This window comes from Falco punctatus (genome assembly GCF_963210335.1).
Source record: "Falco punctatus genome assembly, chromosome: 7".
In the NCBI taxonomy this organism is placed as follows: Eukaryota; Metazoa; Chordata; class Aves; order Falconiformes; family Falconidae; genus Falco; species Falco punctatus.
The window spans coordinates 52,809,462-52,826,442 of NC_137587.1; the positions used below are offsets into that span (position 1 = coordinate 52,809,462).

A 16,981-nucleotide genomic window follows, 5' to 3' on the forward strand; every position below is an offset into this window, starting at 1 on the left:
CCCACCGCCGCCTCCCCGCCCCGCTCTTCTCACAGCGCCGCCACGTTCCTTCGTGCCGCGGCCGCTTCTCCAGGCGGGCCTGCGGGCGCTGGCACCCAGCATCGCGCAGCCACCTCCCGATGCTGCTGCTGCCTCCCCCTCAGGAGCGTGGTGTTGATCCAGACTGGGATGTTCATCGGCACTGAAAAACCTGCTCTAAAGATAGTAAAGCGACAGTCATCTTCCCTCACAGTTGTGTCTCTCTGACCCAGATACAAGGGCTATTTTGGAACCACACGTTTCCAGCGGATTCTGTGAGCAAAATGCCCGACGCTACCTGGCGTCTGCGAGCTCACCGCTAGCCAGGCACATGGCCTGCCCAGGCAGTTAGCCAGCACTGCCGCTGTCCAACCGTTTTGTTACTTCAAATCACATAGTTTCCTTAAAGTTTATTTTATAAAGCCAAGTTAAGCACCACACCCAGGGACCCTGGTGCAGGAGCTGCTGCGGCAGCCGGGGCAGGCGATCCGTTCCTGCCCCGCCATGCGAAGTGCCTCAGCGGTGCTGCACTGCCCCTCCTGCCTGCACAGTTTGAGGGTTTTCACTGTGTTTTCTCGCATCACTGGCAGGGCAGCCCCCGCCGCGCCGCTCCGGTAACACAGCCCCGGGCTGTCCCCCGCCCAGGGCCGGCCGAGGGGCGGCGGGGCACTGGGCACAGGCCGCCGCCATGTTGCCGGCGGGGGGCGGTGGGTGCCCCACGCGCAGGCCCCGCCCCGCCTGCGGGCGCGAGCGGCGGGGCGGCGAGATGGCGGCGTCCCTCGGGCGCGCGGCGGCCGGTAACGGGGCGGCCCGGCGGGGCGGGGCGGCCGCGGGGCGCTGAGGGGCCCGCTCCGGCCTGGGGCTGCAGCCCCTCGGCGGCGGGCGGTAGGCGCGCTGGGCCGGGCGGGACCGCGCCGGGCGGCGGGGCCGAGGCGCTCCGGGAGCGCCTCAGCGGCCCCAGCACGACGGAATAGCCGCCATAAACGACCCCGCGTGTTCCCGCCGGGCGGCAGGTGCGGCGCCGGCCGACATTGTCTGGCTTGGCGTGAGCTTGGGCAGCAGCCCCAGCCTGGAGTCCTAGGGCGCCAGGAGCGGCGCGGCTCCCGAAGGTGCAGTTTGGAGGGCAAATGCAAAAACACCTCCGGCTCGTCACCCCCGCTACGGCGGGGCCGTTCGCTCTCCGTAGTAGTATGTGGTAGTATGTAGGGGCAGGTTCAGCTCCCGTACGTAAACCACACGGTTGTACTCAGTAGCCACAGCCCGCAGGAGGGGAGTGAAGGAAAGACACCGCTGCCAGTGATGGATCAGCGGGATGCTGGCACCTGGCACCGGCGGTGCCGCTGTGTGATGGCACTGTGATGGGAGAAACCCGTTCTGCAGCCAAGGGAGAGCCTCAGTTCCTAGGAACTAAGCAGCCCGTTGGATTCCCAAAAGCCGCCTCCAGCACAGAGCAGAGCAGCTCTGCGGCTAAGCCTCATCGGCTGGCGGAGCTTCCCAGATGCTAACGCCTCCTTGGAATTGCTGGGATCTAAGAATGGCCAGACTATGCCCCTTCTCCGTTTGGTCCAGAGCTAATACATGGCCCCTGTATGCCAGACTCCCGATGGTGACAGCATCCTCTCCATCCTTGGGAGTTTTTCTCAACCTGAAATGGTTGACAATTGAGCAGTGCCCAGCGACAGGGTTATTCTCTCTGCAACCCACAGTTGTGTCACCTCCCCACAGATGAACTCGGTCGGATTTGGCTTGTGTTAATTACTTAGCCATTACTGGGGCAATGATCACTGCCCCGCGTAAGGAGCAACAAGCCTATGAATAAATATTTGAAGGATGAGGATCTCATTTTATGCAGCACTTCAGATTTGTTACTTCATGTTCATAATCTTACAGAACATAAGCCTCAGCTGGTACAACTAACTGCACATGTGTAAATTGATGCGCGTAATACTACTAGATCAGTCAAACATTAATAGTATAAACCCCAAACAAATAATTTTAAAAATGTTCTTCAAATGAAGCTGAAGAAGGTAACTTACATTCTGCAGTATCACTGAGGCTAGGAAGCCTGCAATCGTATCTGGGAGCAAGGTCAGCCCAATCTTCTCTAAAGGACAAAATAGCTAGAAAAAATTTAGATTTGGTTGTCAGTGTTTGAAAAATTAGGTCTTAAAAAAAAAACAAACGGTAGGGGCAAATGCTGTGTATACCAGGAGAAGCAAGTGCATGTGTGAATTTGGTCAGCATATGGAAGTTTTTCAAGCACAACAGATGCTTGGATAGATGCTTTAGTCATGGTTTCCATTGGCTTCAAAAGAAGCATAGAAAATAAATTTTTTTTAGCATAGGAGAAAGTTAAGTATTACTTGAACAATTCTCTTAAGTCAGTGGAGAAATGCTTTTCTGATTGAAGAATTTAGCCACAACAGTTAATAGGACTGGTTCTGTGATATATGCATAAATAAAAGTATTTCTTTCCTGAAACATGGAAGTGATGGGGTTTCAGTCTGAAGTTTGCAGAAAAGCTTTCTTTTTCACTGTCGGGTCACTTGTGATTATTGGGTTAGAAGACTAGAATTTTAAGTAACTAATCTATATAGTTACTAATCTATATAATGCAAGAAAACCACAAATGCTTTCAGTCAATTCATACTGGTAATTCTGGGTTTAAAAATAAAGCTCTGTGTGCATATGACTAGAGCTAAGATGAATTCACAAGACTTCATACAATAAAATACATTAAAAAAAACCCCAAACCTGCAAAAGAGTCCTCTGCCCCTACAAACAGGAAAAATATGTGGAGTGTTACCACCCAGTCCATTAAGTAAGAGGAGGAAATATAGAGATGCATAAATAATATTGTCATATGAGCAGGCATTTAAGCATCTCTGACTTTACAAGAATTCTAGGAATATACTTCACTTCTTCAATCTATTATCTTTCCAGGAAACACCAGAAAAATAAAACATTTATTGGGCAGAACCCAACAGGAGTAGCATTTTCTATTACTTTTGTTATTGCTTCAGTAATATCTGAGTAACAGTCTGCATCTCTGTGTTCTGTCAATTTACTTGAAAATTGACAAAATACAAATTAAATTGTAATAGCCGTGTAGTCATATGCTCTGTGTCAAGTACAGCAAGAATTATGGATGTGAGATGTAAAAAAGAATGGGGAAAATCCTAGCTTTTCCCATCAGTAAAAGACTGCTTGAAAAATCTGCATTAATAGTATTTGTACTGAACTGTGGTCTGTTAATATTTAGAAGAAGGAATTAAACAATAAAAGGTTCTAGGAAGCACAACAAATTATACAGTACATAGTCCTTATCTTTCAAATTATTTTTGTCTTTTGGAGAATACTGACTTGCTCTAAGTGGATGAGTCTTGATTAGTCTTGCTGAAGCAAGTCTTACAAAGTTGTTGTAGGAAACAGAGCTACTTAGGTAGAATCTTAGCTGGACAGAAAAGACAGTGTGGTGGGTATTTAGCTTTTAGAAATTTTTTAATACATTATTAACTGGTGATCTGGTCAAACTAGTTAATGCCTCTATTTATGCCAACTAGATACTGCATGTTTCTCATTTTGTAGATTACAGCATTGCTTGCTTAGGCAATTGCTTTGTTCACCCCTGATACAGTTGCAGTTAGATGGCAAGTCTGTATACAAAATAGTTTCAGTTTAGACATTTGAGAAACAAGAATGTTTCTTCTGTGTAGAAGTTGCTAGGGGATTTTTTTTTTATATGTAAAAAGCTGAAAAGTACTTGGGAGATGCTGAGTTGCTCTACTATTCCAGTATGATAGCCTAAAGGTAACAAAGTGAAAAATAATTGTCCAGACCTTCTGGCTGTGATGAAGTAGATGACAGGATGTACTGTGTGAAAGGCTGGCAAGAAATACTCCAGGGCAGTTACTTGCACAACTGGACAAGCTTCTGGAAATACTTAATGTAGGATGCTGATTTAGTATTATCAAAAGATTCTGAATAGACTTAATTTTGTGGTACTAAGTCTTTGGAAGTATGTACATTGTACATTGGAATTTTAAGTCTCAAATACACACAAACACTTCAACTTCTATCACAGCACAATGCTCATAAAAGCTTAAATTTAAGGACTGCATCAGTTGTCTTTGCAAAGAAAAATTAACTTATAGCTGTAGAGTCTTGATTTCCTGTGAAATGGTATTTCTCAGTTTCATACAGTGAAGGTAGCTGATCAATTACAACTACTACTAATCTTAAAGAGTATGAAGAATCTGAAAAAACGCAAGCCAGGCTTTCCTCAGTGTATTGCAGAGCATCCAGAATCTCAGTGCAACCCTGGCGCAATCTCTTAGCAAAATGGCACATTTGTGAATTTAAAGCTAAGAATGCCTCAAAGACTTCCGAAATGCTGAGATGCCTCTAGCTTGGCTTTGAGGCATTGGGATCTCTGACACGGCCTAAAGCAAACTGGCATGAAATTAAGATGCGGCTTTTATGATTATATCCTTTCATCTAATTCTAGTTCTGGTGCTAGAAGCAACTGATACGATCACAATTTCTCCCCCACAGACAATTTCTACAGATTCTAGTAGTCTGACAGATTAATTTTTAATGTACAACATTCGTAGGTATTCTCATTTTATATATTTTTTTGTTACTTAAAAAAAAAATAACAGGCAACCTAAACCTATTTGTTAGCAACACAGCAATCTGGAACAGATAGTGCCAAGTTCAGTACTGCCATGTCAGAGCAGTCAGTGAAGAGTTCTGGAGATCATCTCTGCGTTTTTTCATGACACTCCATGAAATATGGACAACTCCATGAAACATCAAGTTTCTCCATGACTTCATCTTTTGTCTCAATGTTAGCCTTTACCTTTGTGTCATATGGTCATTCAGTATTTTTTTATAATTACCTTTACATATATGATGAGCCAAGTCATACCCTTTTTCTTTTACAAGTCATGCTGAAGTCAGTGGCACTTGTTACATTAAAAAAGCTATTATGATGTTGACCTTTTAAAGATAATCTTTGAATTATTATTGGTCAGCTGGACATACTGTTCACAGTACTTAGAACTGAAATACTTCTAAGCATCTTGAAACAGATCAGAGAAACAAAGTATTAGACCTGTATGGCATACAAAAAGCAGGAGAGGCAAATGACTTAACCATTGGAGAAAGTAAGAAATCAAACTTGGGAGATTTTACAATTCCTTAAGCCTCAGCTTAAGCCTCAACATGACATTTCTTTCCTTGCTGGAGTTAGTTTGTTAGTTCTGACAACTGAGAGCTCAAGTCTTTTATCTTTTGGATCTTGCAGTATCAGTTCTGTCCCAGGCTTTGTTTTTTTCTTGCTCGTTTTTTATAATTTCTAGATATATAGCTATATCCTAATTTCTTTCTCTATTTTGTAGAAGCTCTGAAAAATTTGGAAGTCACTTTTAAGAACATTATACAGTTGAACATTAAATTTGGCCATGTATTTTAACAGGCGTATGTAAGCATTTACACCAAGTCCATATGTGTTGGGTTTTTTTTAATCTTCTGAATAATTACATAGTCTCTGAAAAAATTCTTCCTTGAGCCGTTAGTACTACAGAATAATTCTTTCCTTGGTCTCAGTCTACTTTCAGCCTTGCACACTGGTGTGCTTATGACACAGGAGTTATATAGGCCTCATTAAAAGGAGAAAGATATTGGTACTTTCTCAAAAGCATTGTATCGGTGCTGTTCATTTTTTTTTTCAGGGCTTCTTATCAGATGGCAGACTTCAGCTCCCAGAGTACGAACTCTATCATCATCTAATTCCTTTTCTCAGAACATTCCAAGTGGTTTGTGGAAACTGGGCCGACTTAATCATGTAGCAATTGCAGTACCTGATTTGGAGAAAGCTCAGTCCTTGTATAAAGACGTGTTAGGAGCACAGGTCAGCGAGACTGTTGCTCTTCCCGAACACGGTGTCTACACTGTTTTTGTGGAGCTGGGAAATACCAAGCTGGAACTTCTACATCCTTTAGGAGACAGAAGCCCCATTGCAAGCTTTCTGCAAAAAAACAAGACTGGAGGAATGCATCATATTTGCATTGAGGTATTTTAACACAGTGTATCATATTATAAGATAGAGATATTAAAGTATGCATAATTTTTTCATAGGTTTGACCTCTGTCAAGAACAAATATATGAGGCTGTCATATTTCTGAAGTCTTAAACGTGCCTTTTTTCTATTTTGGAAATCACAGTTCAATTTCATGAGCAATCTGATAATTTTTTCCTCTTCTGTGCTATAAAGCTTAAACTGGGGAGGGGAGGGTTAAGTATCTAGTGTGGAAAGTGGTCCAGCCCAAGGGCTTTCAAAGAGTGTTTGACAAGTGTCAACTTTCTGACATAGAAAGGTCATAACCTGGAAGAAGATGGAATTGTAAGTTTAAGCTAAGGCATCATTTAGATTTTCAGAAGTTTGTTCCTGTTTGATACTCAGCTGATAATTATATACAGAAGTCAAAAAAGATTGTCAAGTTGTACTTACTAAACAGCAGTAAAGTCTCCAGAGATTCTTCTGTCCCTCAAAGAGAGATTGGTCTGGAAGCACATAAAATGTAAAGGTGCTGAGTAAAGTTGTTATTTTATTTAGTATACTCATGGTTTAGTGTAGGTGTTTGCTGTAAACTTTCATGCTGCTGCCCATGATACATGTTTTTAATATTTTATAGATCTGAGTCTTGCAAACTTTATTATTTCAGGCAAAGTGTTAATAATAAAAAGTAATGAGATTACTGATGTGAGTAAAATTTGTTTTCAGAATACAGCTATAAAGACCACTGTTTGCAGTTGCATGCTTTTATTGAGAATTCAAAAATTTGCATACATACAGGCATTGCAATCCTTCTTACATTAAGTTTGTCTATTTGCAGATATTCAAGAATGAGAAAATTAATTCTGTTTAAATTGACCTTAAATTCTATTGCTAAGCAGTTCTGTTGCAGAAATGTGAGTCCTCAGCTGAGCTTAGCAAATGGGAGGTGTAGAAGAAAGAAGTGATTTGCAGTAAGACTGAAAAAAACCTCTAGCCCTCTGTAAGAAGTTGTAGGCAATTTCTCAGCAAAAAGAGCAAAAAGCTCCCAAGCGTTTCAAGTATATGTCATCCCTTTTAAGACTTTTCCAGAAATATTTGTTACCAGCTGAAATTGTTTTATGTAGCTCTCCATTTTGTATGAGAGATCATCTTGCTGCGGATAAACCAAAGATGGCTGGCCAAGGGAAGCCATACCATTAATCATGAAAATTGAGAAGAACGGGACATGCTAATTATACCCTGTTAGACAATGTAGAAGTGTTGTGTTAAAAAAGAAAATTTGTAACTGTATACAGTAGGTCAAGCAAGCCAGGAGTCATAATCAGCAGTTGATTTCCATTAATTGGGTGAGATAGTGCTACTTGCAGCCACATTTTCCTAAATGAAGTCTTGTAACTCACTAATAGATTCTTTATGGGGGGGATTAGGAAAAATGTTGTCCTAAGTCCCTCATGTTTGTCTCCATGTAAAAACAAATGGAAGACTGTTGACTAATTTACATGGAGAAAAAAGCAATCCATTGTTGACCTGCTGTTTAAATGGGACTGAAGAGAGATTTGGTCACTACCATACTCAATCAAAAAGGTATTAACCTCCTTCCTCCAATTTTCCATTCTTCTTAGAATGGAAAATCTTACAGTTTCAAAGATATGTCATCTTCTGAAGTTGAGCAAAGATAGTTTTCAGAAAAACTATTAGAGAACTTAAGTGACATTTGATTGTTCATTTGAAATTAAAAAATATTTTGTAGAAATATCTTTCTATGAACAATTTTATTGCAAAAAGCTGACTTGTAAAAATTTTTTCCATACTGGAGGGGGAGCCTGATGAGTTTATCAAATTTCTTCCTTCTGTCTTATTATTCAAAGGAAAATTTTAGACATGTATTTTCATAGGTTATTTGTTCCAGACCAAACAAGCATTTAAAGAAATTATTTCTGACCAGCTATAACTGAATGTAATACCCACAATGAAAAGCATGCTGGGCACTTGGTAGAATAAGAGAAAGCGAGCCTGATCCTCTCTTAACACAGATGCACCCACAGGCTTTCCCCTGTTCACTCTCACTGCTTCCTTGGGGATGCAGTAATTCATCCCAGCTGAGCCCAGACACGGTTCTGGTCATCTCTGCAGGACAGGAGCAGCAGCTGCAGTGGCTTTGCTGCTTGGGGAAACATTCTGGAGGGGGTTATGGCATACATTACATGTGCTGCTTTATTTCAGATAAAACTTGACAGGAAGTTTTTTTGGGTTTTTTTTTAGCAGACTGGTAGGTTTTTGTAGGAAGAACTGTAGTGAGTTCGGAATTTTCATGGACAAAACTGCTGCAAATGAGTAGCAATTAACTGATGCCTGTTCCTCTGATTTAAAGCTAGGCATCTCCTTCTTTTCTACAATAGCATCATGCAAGTTTATTCACCAAGTTATGCCCAGACACCTCAGTCTTGAAAAAGAACAATGCTATTATTTTAATTCTAGGTCTTTATTGATTATTGACTATTGGGCTTCCTAAACTGGATGCTAATTTTATTATTTCAAAGAACGAATGCATTTAAGGTTTGGGAAAATTCAAATTTGATGACATGACATCAGACTTTAGATAACATTACACAGCACAGACATGCTTTTCATAATTATTTCTGCAGGAAAAGAATATGTTAAAGGCTATTATTATAATTAAGTTCAACAGGAAAACCAGGTCATATTTTTGTATGTTTCTGATTATTCCAAGTTTTTTCCTGGGAAACTTTATGAAGCTTAACCTACTCAGAAAGAGGGAGGATATATAAATCTAAAAGGGACTCTTCTCTTTCTGGCCATTGCCCTCCCTTTCCAAGAGCATCTAATTAGTCAGTGTTCTGTCATCACTTAGGAAGGGAGGCATTTTTCTTTAGTTATTGATAGTTTGAAAGCAATATAATCTTCTTAGTAATAGTAATGCATAGTTTAGATTATTTATGGAGTCCTTATGAAGTAACAACATAAAAAAATCAATGGGCTTTGTGCATGAGTGATTTTTGCTTAATAATTTCTTGAATACAGCACAATCTATTTAAACAATATTTGATAAAGTCTTCAAATAGCAAATGCAAACATTGTAGGGTTTTTAAGACTAGATGTTTTAAAACTTTTATAACTGAATTTATTTTCAGAGTTATAGTTTAGGAATAACATTTTAGTAAGGAATTATATTATTGCTTCTAAATGTAGAATGTGCATACTACAGTGTAATATGTTAATTTGTGTTAACTGTATTTTTCTTTTATAAGGTTGATGACATAAAAGCAGCTATGACAGAACTGAAGAAAAAAAAGATACGAATATTGAGTGAAGAGCCAAAAATAGGTGCACATGGCAAACCTGTGATTTTTCTTCACCCTAAAGATTGCCATGGAGTCCTTGTGGAACTTGAGCAAGCTTGAGCTGTAATATTCATAAATAAAACAATAGATTAGTTGTGAAGTTACTGAGCTGGTGCTGGGAATATTGATGTGGTATTCAGTCTTTACAAGTTCACTGTAGCTCCCATGGATTAAGTACAGCTTTTGAGAACTGAAATAGTGCTACACATTTAGGGTTGTTTTATTCTTCTTCTTGTTGATCTGATTTTCAGAATTAATATGTTGACATTTCTTGAATTCTCTGTGATTCTGAAGACAAATACATAAGCCAAGTTACATATGTAACATAGTAATTTATGTTCTGTTGTCTCATGTTTGCAGCATGATTTTTACCTCTGTAACCACAGAAACTGTACAGCTTCTAGGTCAACCCACATTATATTGTTCTACATTTCAGAGCAGAGACCCACTTCTCAGTATAGCTTTAGATATTCCCTTTAGAAATAAAGGGAAAACGAACATTGTATTTTCTGTTTTCACCATTCACCATCTGTGCTTCACACTGATTGATTGGTTCATGTAATAAAAAAATCCATATGTTGTTGTATGGGTGTCTGCAATCAGTAAGTAAGTTTTCCTTGGCGAAACAATTACTGCCAAGGAAGTTACCATGCATAAATCAGCATTTAGTTGTTTTATGAACTCTGTGGCTAGGCAGGCAATGCAACAAAAGTACCTGGAAAATTATTTGCCTGAAATATATTTCAGACTGTAATATACTTGTCACATTTTATTTTTTTCAGGCACTGACTTTTGGTTTTTCAAGCTTTACCCATAGGAAGATACCTGGGAGAGACCTGAACAAATGGCAATTAATCTTTCCACATACTTTATAAATACAGTTTTCCTATGCAAAAGCACTTACAAAATCAGTGGAAAACTCAAGCCGCGTATGTCTTGGTTATGTATGCTGTCCTTAACATTAGAGAGCATGCCAGGATGCTTTATGTTTCTGATAGACTGCAGTCACAATTTGTTGACTTATTCATGGACAGACTTTACTGGTGTATGTTATGCAAGCAGTGTTTGTCCTAATACTTTCTTTTATAGGTTTGTTTTGACATGTCAGCTGTAGAAATTGAAGACTTGCCGTTTCTCTCTAGTTTTCTTACTCCTTAAAAGTAATATTTTTTCCTAGCTAAACCACAAGAACTTTTTATTTTCCTACATCTCTGTATATACAGTGAATAGTTTCAGCTTGATATGAAGGAAGTTCATTTTAGTCAAGAATTTTTACTTAATGGAAATGGAATTATTTGTGTTCTGTGTCATGTTTGCTACAACAAAATACAAGTATAATGTTGACCTGAGATTTAACCAGGGCTTTAAAGACACTGATGCTTCCTCATGAATTTCACTTCTGAAAAAAACTCTGCAAAGCCATGCATTTTTTAAAACTAGATAGTTTTGTATTCAAAATAAATACTCCTTCTATCATATTTTAAGAAAAATACAGTCTTCTGCAGGGTTCCTGCATTTTATCAAATCAGTATTTAGAGGCTAGTTTGTGATCTAAATTCTAGGTTGTTTGAATTTAGAAGTCCTAAGACTTATGATGGCAAAGCAGGATGATTTGATATTTCTGAAATATGATTCTGCTGTTCTAGGAGACATTCTGTTAGCAAAGCTGCTTTTGTCTTCCCATTCTTTCAAAGATGGGGAGGCATCTTTTCTGCAAAACTAACATAGGAATGCCAAGACTGGAAGTCTTGCTGGTTACATGTCAAGATAATTGAACAGAAGTCTTTGAACCTAATACCCTTCGTTTGGTGCAACAGAAAACAGGGCAGTCCTCCCTAGGTTTATACTCCATTTCTTTGTCCTGTCTGAAGGAGATGGAATTTTGTGTATGGCATGTATCAATACACTCAGAATAAGAGATTGATACAGTACTAGGGAATGGAGATTTTGAGTGAACGATACTGCACTTGCCTCATTGTGATCCCCACCTTAATAGCAGAAAGAGATTTGCAACATTTTTAGCTAGTAACCAGCAATTTTCCTGACTGCAGTGAGGTTGCCTAGCACTAAGTCAGCTGGTGTATTTTGTTCATCATGTGTCGTGCTCCTATCTCACTCACAGCTTACACATTTCATCAGAGTCCTCCTAAGTCGGACATCAAGATATTAACAAAAAAACACACCACACCCCACCCCACCCCCCCCAAAAAAAAAAGAAGAGAGTTTAGGTCTGCAAAATTAGTCAGTACCCAAACCTGAGGCAAGCTTATTACAAGCTCTTACCATTTGGTGTGATCAAAGCCCCTTACTAGTCTGGGTATGTGCTACCAGATAAAAGAATTTCCACCTCTAGAGTTATAGACTTGGAAGGACTAGCCAAGAGAGCTGAACAGCTGAAGAATCTGAAGACAGCCAACATGCCTTGAGAGACGTTTTCTGTTCATAAGCCTAGCTCCCATAGACTTCAGTGGGAACAGGATCAGCCCCTACACTTGTAACAAACCTCTAGTCCTTAATCTTACACAAGGGAACCTTCACAAGTCATTCTTTGTTCTGACTTACTAAAGGTTGGGGGAGGTGGGTTAGATATATGGGCCTTACCCTTTGTAACTGCCATGATTATAAAAGGAGAATAACATCAAGAAAAACGGAAATTCAGGGATGGGAACTGCAGCAATAGAGAACTATGATTTGTTTCTTCCAGTGGAGGGACACTTAATGATATACCCTAGTTGCACCAGGTATGGTGCACTGCTGGAAAGAGCAACAGTGATTCAAATAACTGGAGCCTGATTGTTAGTTCAGAAGGGAATTAGACTTGGTGTTGGGTATTTTTTTTCCCAAAGGGTTGAGTGAAACCTTCTTTCCTGATAATGTCAAGCTTTTCAGAAGATGAAGTGTTAATATTTTGCCAGTGAATTTTCTCACATTTGTGAGGTCATTTGTCAAGTGCAAGTTCCCTGTTCTAATGTCTCCCAGTGCCTTCTTTCCCTTCTGAGTTCAAGCATGTTCCTATTTTATGCTGCCTAAGGCAGATGAGACCCATTTTTCTGGACTCCATCAACATTACTCAGGCAGCGAAAGGGCTCATCGTTAAATGATATGAAGTATCTTGTTTTACTTCCTCTATGCAACTCTCAAGTCTCTTCTAGGTGTTAGGAGGAGAACAGGCTGCAGAATTAATATAATGCCATATAATGAGGCAAACCTAGAAGCAAACAAAAAGCTGAGAAATAACTAACTAAATGCCTTTTAAAAGCTAAGCTTACAGTTTTGCAAATCTGCAAAAACTCTGGTCTTGTCACGCTTATAATGCAGTTAATTCACTGGAATTAAAAAAGTGCAAACACTGGCTATTTTATTCTGAATTCAATCACTTTCATTATTACTGTATTTGCCCAATTTATCACAAGTTTGGGGAGAATGTACTCTATCATGATGCCACAGCTACAGTGCCTTGATACAATTAACACAGCCTGAAAATTTAGAAAGCTGTGAATGAATTACAAGAGGAACTGAAGACGGCACTTGCTTCTGCAGTCTGCTTCCTGGGTGGATAATACTTCTGTGTTTAATGCTGAGACCAGAGTTTACTTTCTTAATGCACATGCAGAAGCATTGCTGTTTGTATTTAAGGACGGTCCTGGGATTTGGACTTTATTGCTAAGATAGGTGAATGGAAGTTGATGCAACGAAGGAAGGCTCACAGAAAGACCAGAGGACATGGAAGTGTTTACAATATCTAGTTGAGGTACTTACAAATAGGTGCTCTGAATGAGTTCCTTGGTGCTTCATTTGATTCTTTCCTTACAAGAGATTCTTCCTGTAGTGATCTGACTTGGGTTTGTTGGACTGAAGAACACTTAATAAGAGAAAAAAGTTAAAGAGTTAATTGTTTCAATAAATATGCGATTGTTTTATGAAAACAGTTGTCATGTTGGCCAAATGATGAGACTACAAAACAGAAGAAATACTTAAAACGGTAGCCCTGGTGCTTCTCATAAGGGTGCTGGGTGGCACTAGACACAGAAAAGTAACTGGCAGTTCAAACTTGGAACATCAAATCATGTAAGATTAATATGGAAATCAAAACTAACAACAATGTATAAATTAATTGGACCAATGCTGACATTTTAAAATGGAAGACCTCACCTTCTTAGGAATGCTAAATGAAATCTGTCACCTTTGATAAGTATTTTCAAAGCACTTTGAACATTTTATGAAATATAGATTTATCTTACTTTGAAGGAGGTGGTTTGCCTCCTGGGATGGTATAATCCTTAAATATCTATAAAATTATGTAATCTATCTGGTTTCATGTTCATTTGCACTGTCTTGCATATGGTTAAACAGCATTGTTAACTGCAAAGTTTATAGTGTAGATTCACAGATGAGAAAGAGTTCTCTCCTAAACATTTAGAAATAATGATACATTTTGAACCATTCCTTGACTTTTCTAGGTGTAATCTAAAGTGATCTTTTAACAGTTATGCTTTGTTAACATGAAAATAGAAAATAGGTACTAAAATCTTCTGTAAAATAGATCTTTAATGAAGATTTTTACTTATTTTCAACATTGCATTTTTTCTGTAATAAAGATAGGTTTAAACCATTATTTTAAAAACAAAAGTTATGAAGTAAGTAGTAACTGTGGGTACTCTGTAGGCATATGTAACAATGCACAGTTTGCATTAAATAGGGGGAATATCCTACTTCTCCATCTGTGGCAGGCTTGTATGGAAAAGATTATTTCTAGGAATTGAAGAGTAGCAGAGACGTGCATTATTGGACTGATATTATGCACCCTATTTTTACCTTTCATTTTGATACATAATTTTCTATAATAACCATCTGTCTGAGTCAGTCTCCAAAATTAGGTAGAGGGAGAATGTTTGTAAGGAACTTAAATTTAAGAAGTTTCAAAATACATCCCACGCCTCTGGGACCCCTGCAGTCTTTGAGAGGTCAGTTGTGGTACAATACTTGCAGCTGCAGTAACTTCAAAAAGAAAACATGTATCTGTCCTATCAAGCTGGAATACTGCTTTTGGTATATTGATTGAGAAAGTGAAAACTTCCTTATGCACATGAGGCTACTTCAAGTTAACATTTTTTGAGAATTAATAGTATGAATTAAAACATGATTTGCCAAATATTTAAACAACCCGTCTACAAATCATATGAAACATCCCGTAGCTCTGTGTAAAACACACATACATTAGAGTTTACATAACTTTTGAGTTCTCATTATCTTTAGAAGAGAACCAAAATCAGTCAAGTAATTAGGATACAGAAAGGGACAGGTGAGAAAAGTCACTATAGAAAACCATGACAAGAGAATAGCCTTTCAGTAGCAAATGGCAACTCTGTAGTTAGTGAATCTTAACAGAAACCTTTACAACTGAACAAAAAACAAGAATAAAATCCCCCATGAAATATTGTTTCCAGAAAGGACCTATGCCTGTACAGGGAATTTGGCTTGGTGCTAAGGAACTGGTAGAGCTACCCCAGGGCAAACAAAAGCACACCAAGTTGGACACACAGCTATTATAATGAACATTAATATCTAGCTGATCTGGAAGAAATATAATTACATTATGACAGCTTTTCACTTTTGCCATCACGAGAAAGATCACTTCTTATACTCAAGAATACCTACAAGTCTCAAATTTGCCTACTTATGAGCAAGTCGTGTCATAATTGGCCTAATTAGGAGCACTTGATGTCACATGTTACTTATTTACAAAGAATCACCACCATCACCTAGCTGAGGTAGAAAACTCTAGTACTTTCTAAAAAAAAGGGCCATGGAACCAACTGTGTTTGTCATTCACCGTAAGAAACGTTCTTGAAGAAATCCCCTTCACTGAGCTTTTAAATATTACATGTTGCATCTTCCATTATCTTTCTGGGGGATCTTTGTATTATTTGCACAAGGGCATAAAAATCATTATTTGATCTCATTAATTTGGACATACGATGGAATGTGACCAACTCCAGCGCTGTCCCCTGCTGTAATGGTCAAACTCTGGCATTTAATTTGATTTTTGTTGCACTGGAGCACCTCTAGCAATGGGGAAACTTGAGGTCATGAACTAGCTGGCACTTGGGAATGCGTTTCACAGAAACACGGTCTGGAAGACTCACAGAAACCAACATACGCTACGGCCTGTCATGGAAGCAGGGCCCTGAGGAGCACAGCCCCGAGGTGCACCTCCGGTGCAGGGTGGCCTCACCACCTGTCACAGCGGGCCTGGAGGCCTCCAGCAAAGACGCCCGCCTACCCCTGCTGTTTGAGGGCTGCTGCGGGGCGGCCCACGCTGCAGTGAGCCCCCCCACGCCGCGGGGCGGCCCCCGCTGCAGCCCCGGGGGGTGCAGGCCCCACGCACCCCGCAGCCGCCTCACCTCGGCCTCCGGGGCCGGCCCAGCTCCTCCGCGGGCAGGTGCGAAGCCGGCGCAGAGCTGGGCCTTCGTCCCGCGGTACCTGCGGAGGGGCGCGGCCGGCAGGTTAGTCCGTACCGGGGGCCACCGCTCGTTGCGCCATTTTGTGAGAAACTCGGGGCGCACAAATCCCGCCCGCCCGCCCGCGGTGAGGCAGCGCGGGGGTCCGGCCGCCGCCACCTCCGCCCGCCGGCCGAGCAGGACCCTGCGAGCGGCGAGCGCCGCCGGGCGCGGAGGCCGGCAGGCAGCCCCGGGGGCAACCGAGCGGCGGCGGGCGCGGGCCGGGGCGGCGGGGCTGAGGCGGGGCGGGGGACGCCGGGGCGGGACCCCTGAGGCGCGGCGGCGGCCGGGCTATGCGCCATGCAGGTTCCCGGGCGGCCGGCGGTATTCTCGCACGCAGCTTCCCGGGCCCAGCAGCCGCCTCGGTGTGTGGCGCTGAGGCAGGCACACAAAAGAGCGGCTGCAGCTGCCCCCGCGTCCCCGCCGCGGCGCGGGGTGGGGACCGGCCCCGCCGCTGCCAGCAGGGGTAAGGAGCAGGGCCGCGGGGCGGGGGACCGGCGGCCGGTGTGGTCGCGGGGAGCGGCGGCTCCGCCAGGGGTGGGGCGGCAGCATCCTTGCGGGTCCCCTCAGGGGAGCGGGGAGCCCGCGGGGCCGGGCGGGCGCTGACGGGACGCCGCGGCCATCCCCGCCCCGCGCCAGCGCGGACCTCGCCCCTCTCGACACCGGGCCCGGGGGCTGCGCGCCCCGCCAGCAGCTGCCCCCGCCTCAGCCCTGTCCTGCGGCAGCCGGGCCGCCCGCAGGCGGACGGCGATCCGGGGTGCAGGGGAGCCCCTCGGCACGGCGCGGCGGCGGGGGGGCGCCGGCACAGGGGGCTGCCGCCCGCATGTCCCTGCTGGCGCCGAGCCGCTCTCCTGCCCGCCTCGGTGGGGGGAGCCGCGCTGCCGCCACCTCCTGTCAGCCGGCGAGCTGGCCGTGGCTGGGCTGCGCCGGGGAACGCTGCCTGCCCGCCACCGGCTGCCCGCCACCCATCCCGCCGGGCCGCCCCGAGCCCCGCCGGGCCGCAGCGTCCGCTTGCGGTACTGCGGGAGGCGGCGGCGCTG

The 16,981-nt window shown here is 42.5% G+C and overlaps 2 protein-coding genes and 1 long non-coding RNA gene across 6 annotated transcripts in view; 2 read left to right on the forward strand and 1 right to left on the reverse strand.

Annotated features, from left to right (window-relative positions):
• The first annotated feature begins 80 nt into the window (after nucleotides 1-80).
• MCEE (methylmalonyl-CoA epimerase) lies at nucleotides 81-10,027 on the forward strand. Its single transcript, XM_080395657.1, has 3 exons — nucleotides 81-815; nucleotides 5,754-6,094; nucleotides 9,349-10,027. The coding sequence occupies exons 1-3, from the start codon at nucleotides 707-709 to the stop codon at nucleotides 9,499-9,501; spliced, it is 603 nt and encodes a 200-aa protein (XP_080251783.1). The 5' UTR covers nucleotides 81-706; the 3' UTR covers nucleotides 9,502-10,027.
• On the reverse strand, nucleotides 9,470-15,959 carry LOC308067213. The gene is made up of 2 exons (XR_013929497.1): nucleotides 15,846-15,959; nucleotides 9,470-13,303 (listed from the first exon to the last, which is right to left on the reverse strand). It is a non-coding gene; the product is annotated as an uncharacterized lncRNA (long non-coding RNA).
• APBA2 (amyloid beta precursor protein binding family A member 2) overlaps nucleotides 15,960-16,981 on the forward strand; it is a 106,240-nt gene continuing 105,218 nt past the window's right edge. For 3 of the 4 annotated variants that reach the window (XR_013929488.1, XM_080395588.1, XM_080395587.1), the window contains exon 1: nucleotides 15,960-16,407. The gene's annotated coding sequence lies outside the window, so the exon portion shown is untranslated. The remainder of the gene's footprint in view (nucleotides 16,408-16,981) is intronic. The other variant, XM_080395589.1, reaches the window with a different exon arrangement.

Bases quoted from the DNA above. Each gene is read 5' to 3' on its own strand.
- MCEE (XM_080395657.1), top strand. From the start codon at position 707: ATGTTGCCGGCGGGGGGCGGTGGGTGCCCCACGCGCAGGCCCCGCCCC. The intron at 816-5,753 runs GTAACGGGGCGG...TTTTTTTTTCAG, and splicing joins CCTCGGGCGCGCGGCGGCCG to GGCTTCTTATCAGATGGCAG. The intron at 6,095-9,348 runs GTATTTTAACAC...TTCTTTTATAAG, and splicing joins TGCATCATATTTGCATTGAG to GTTGATGACATAAAAGCAGC.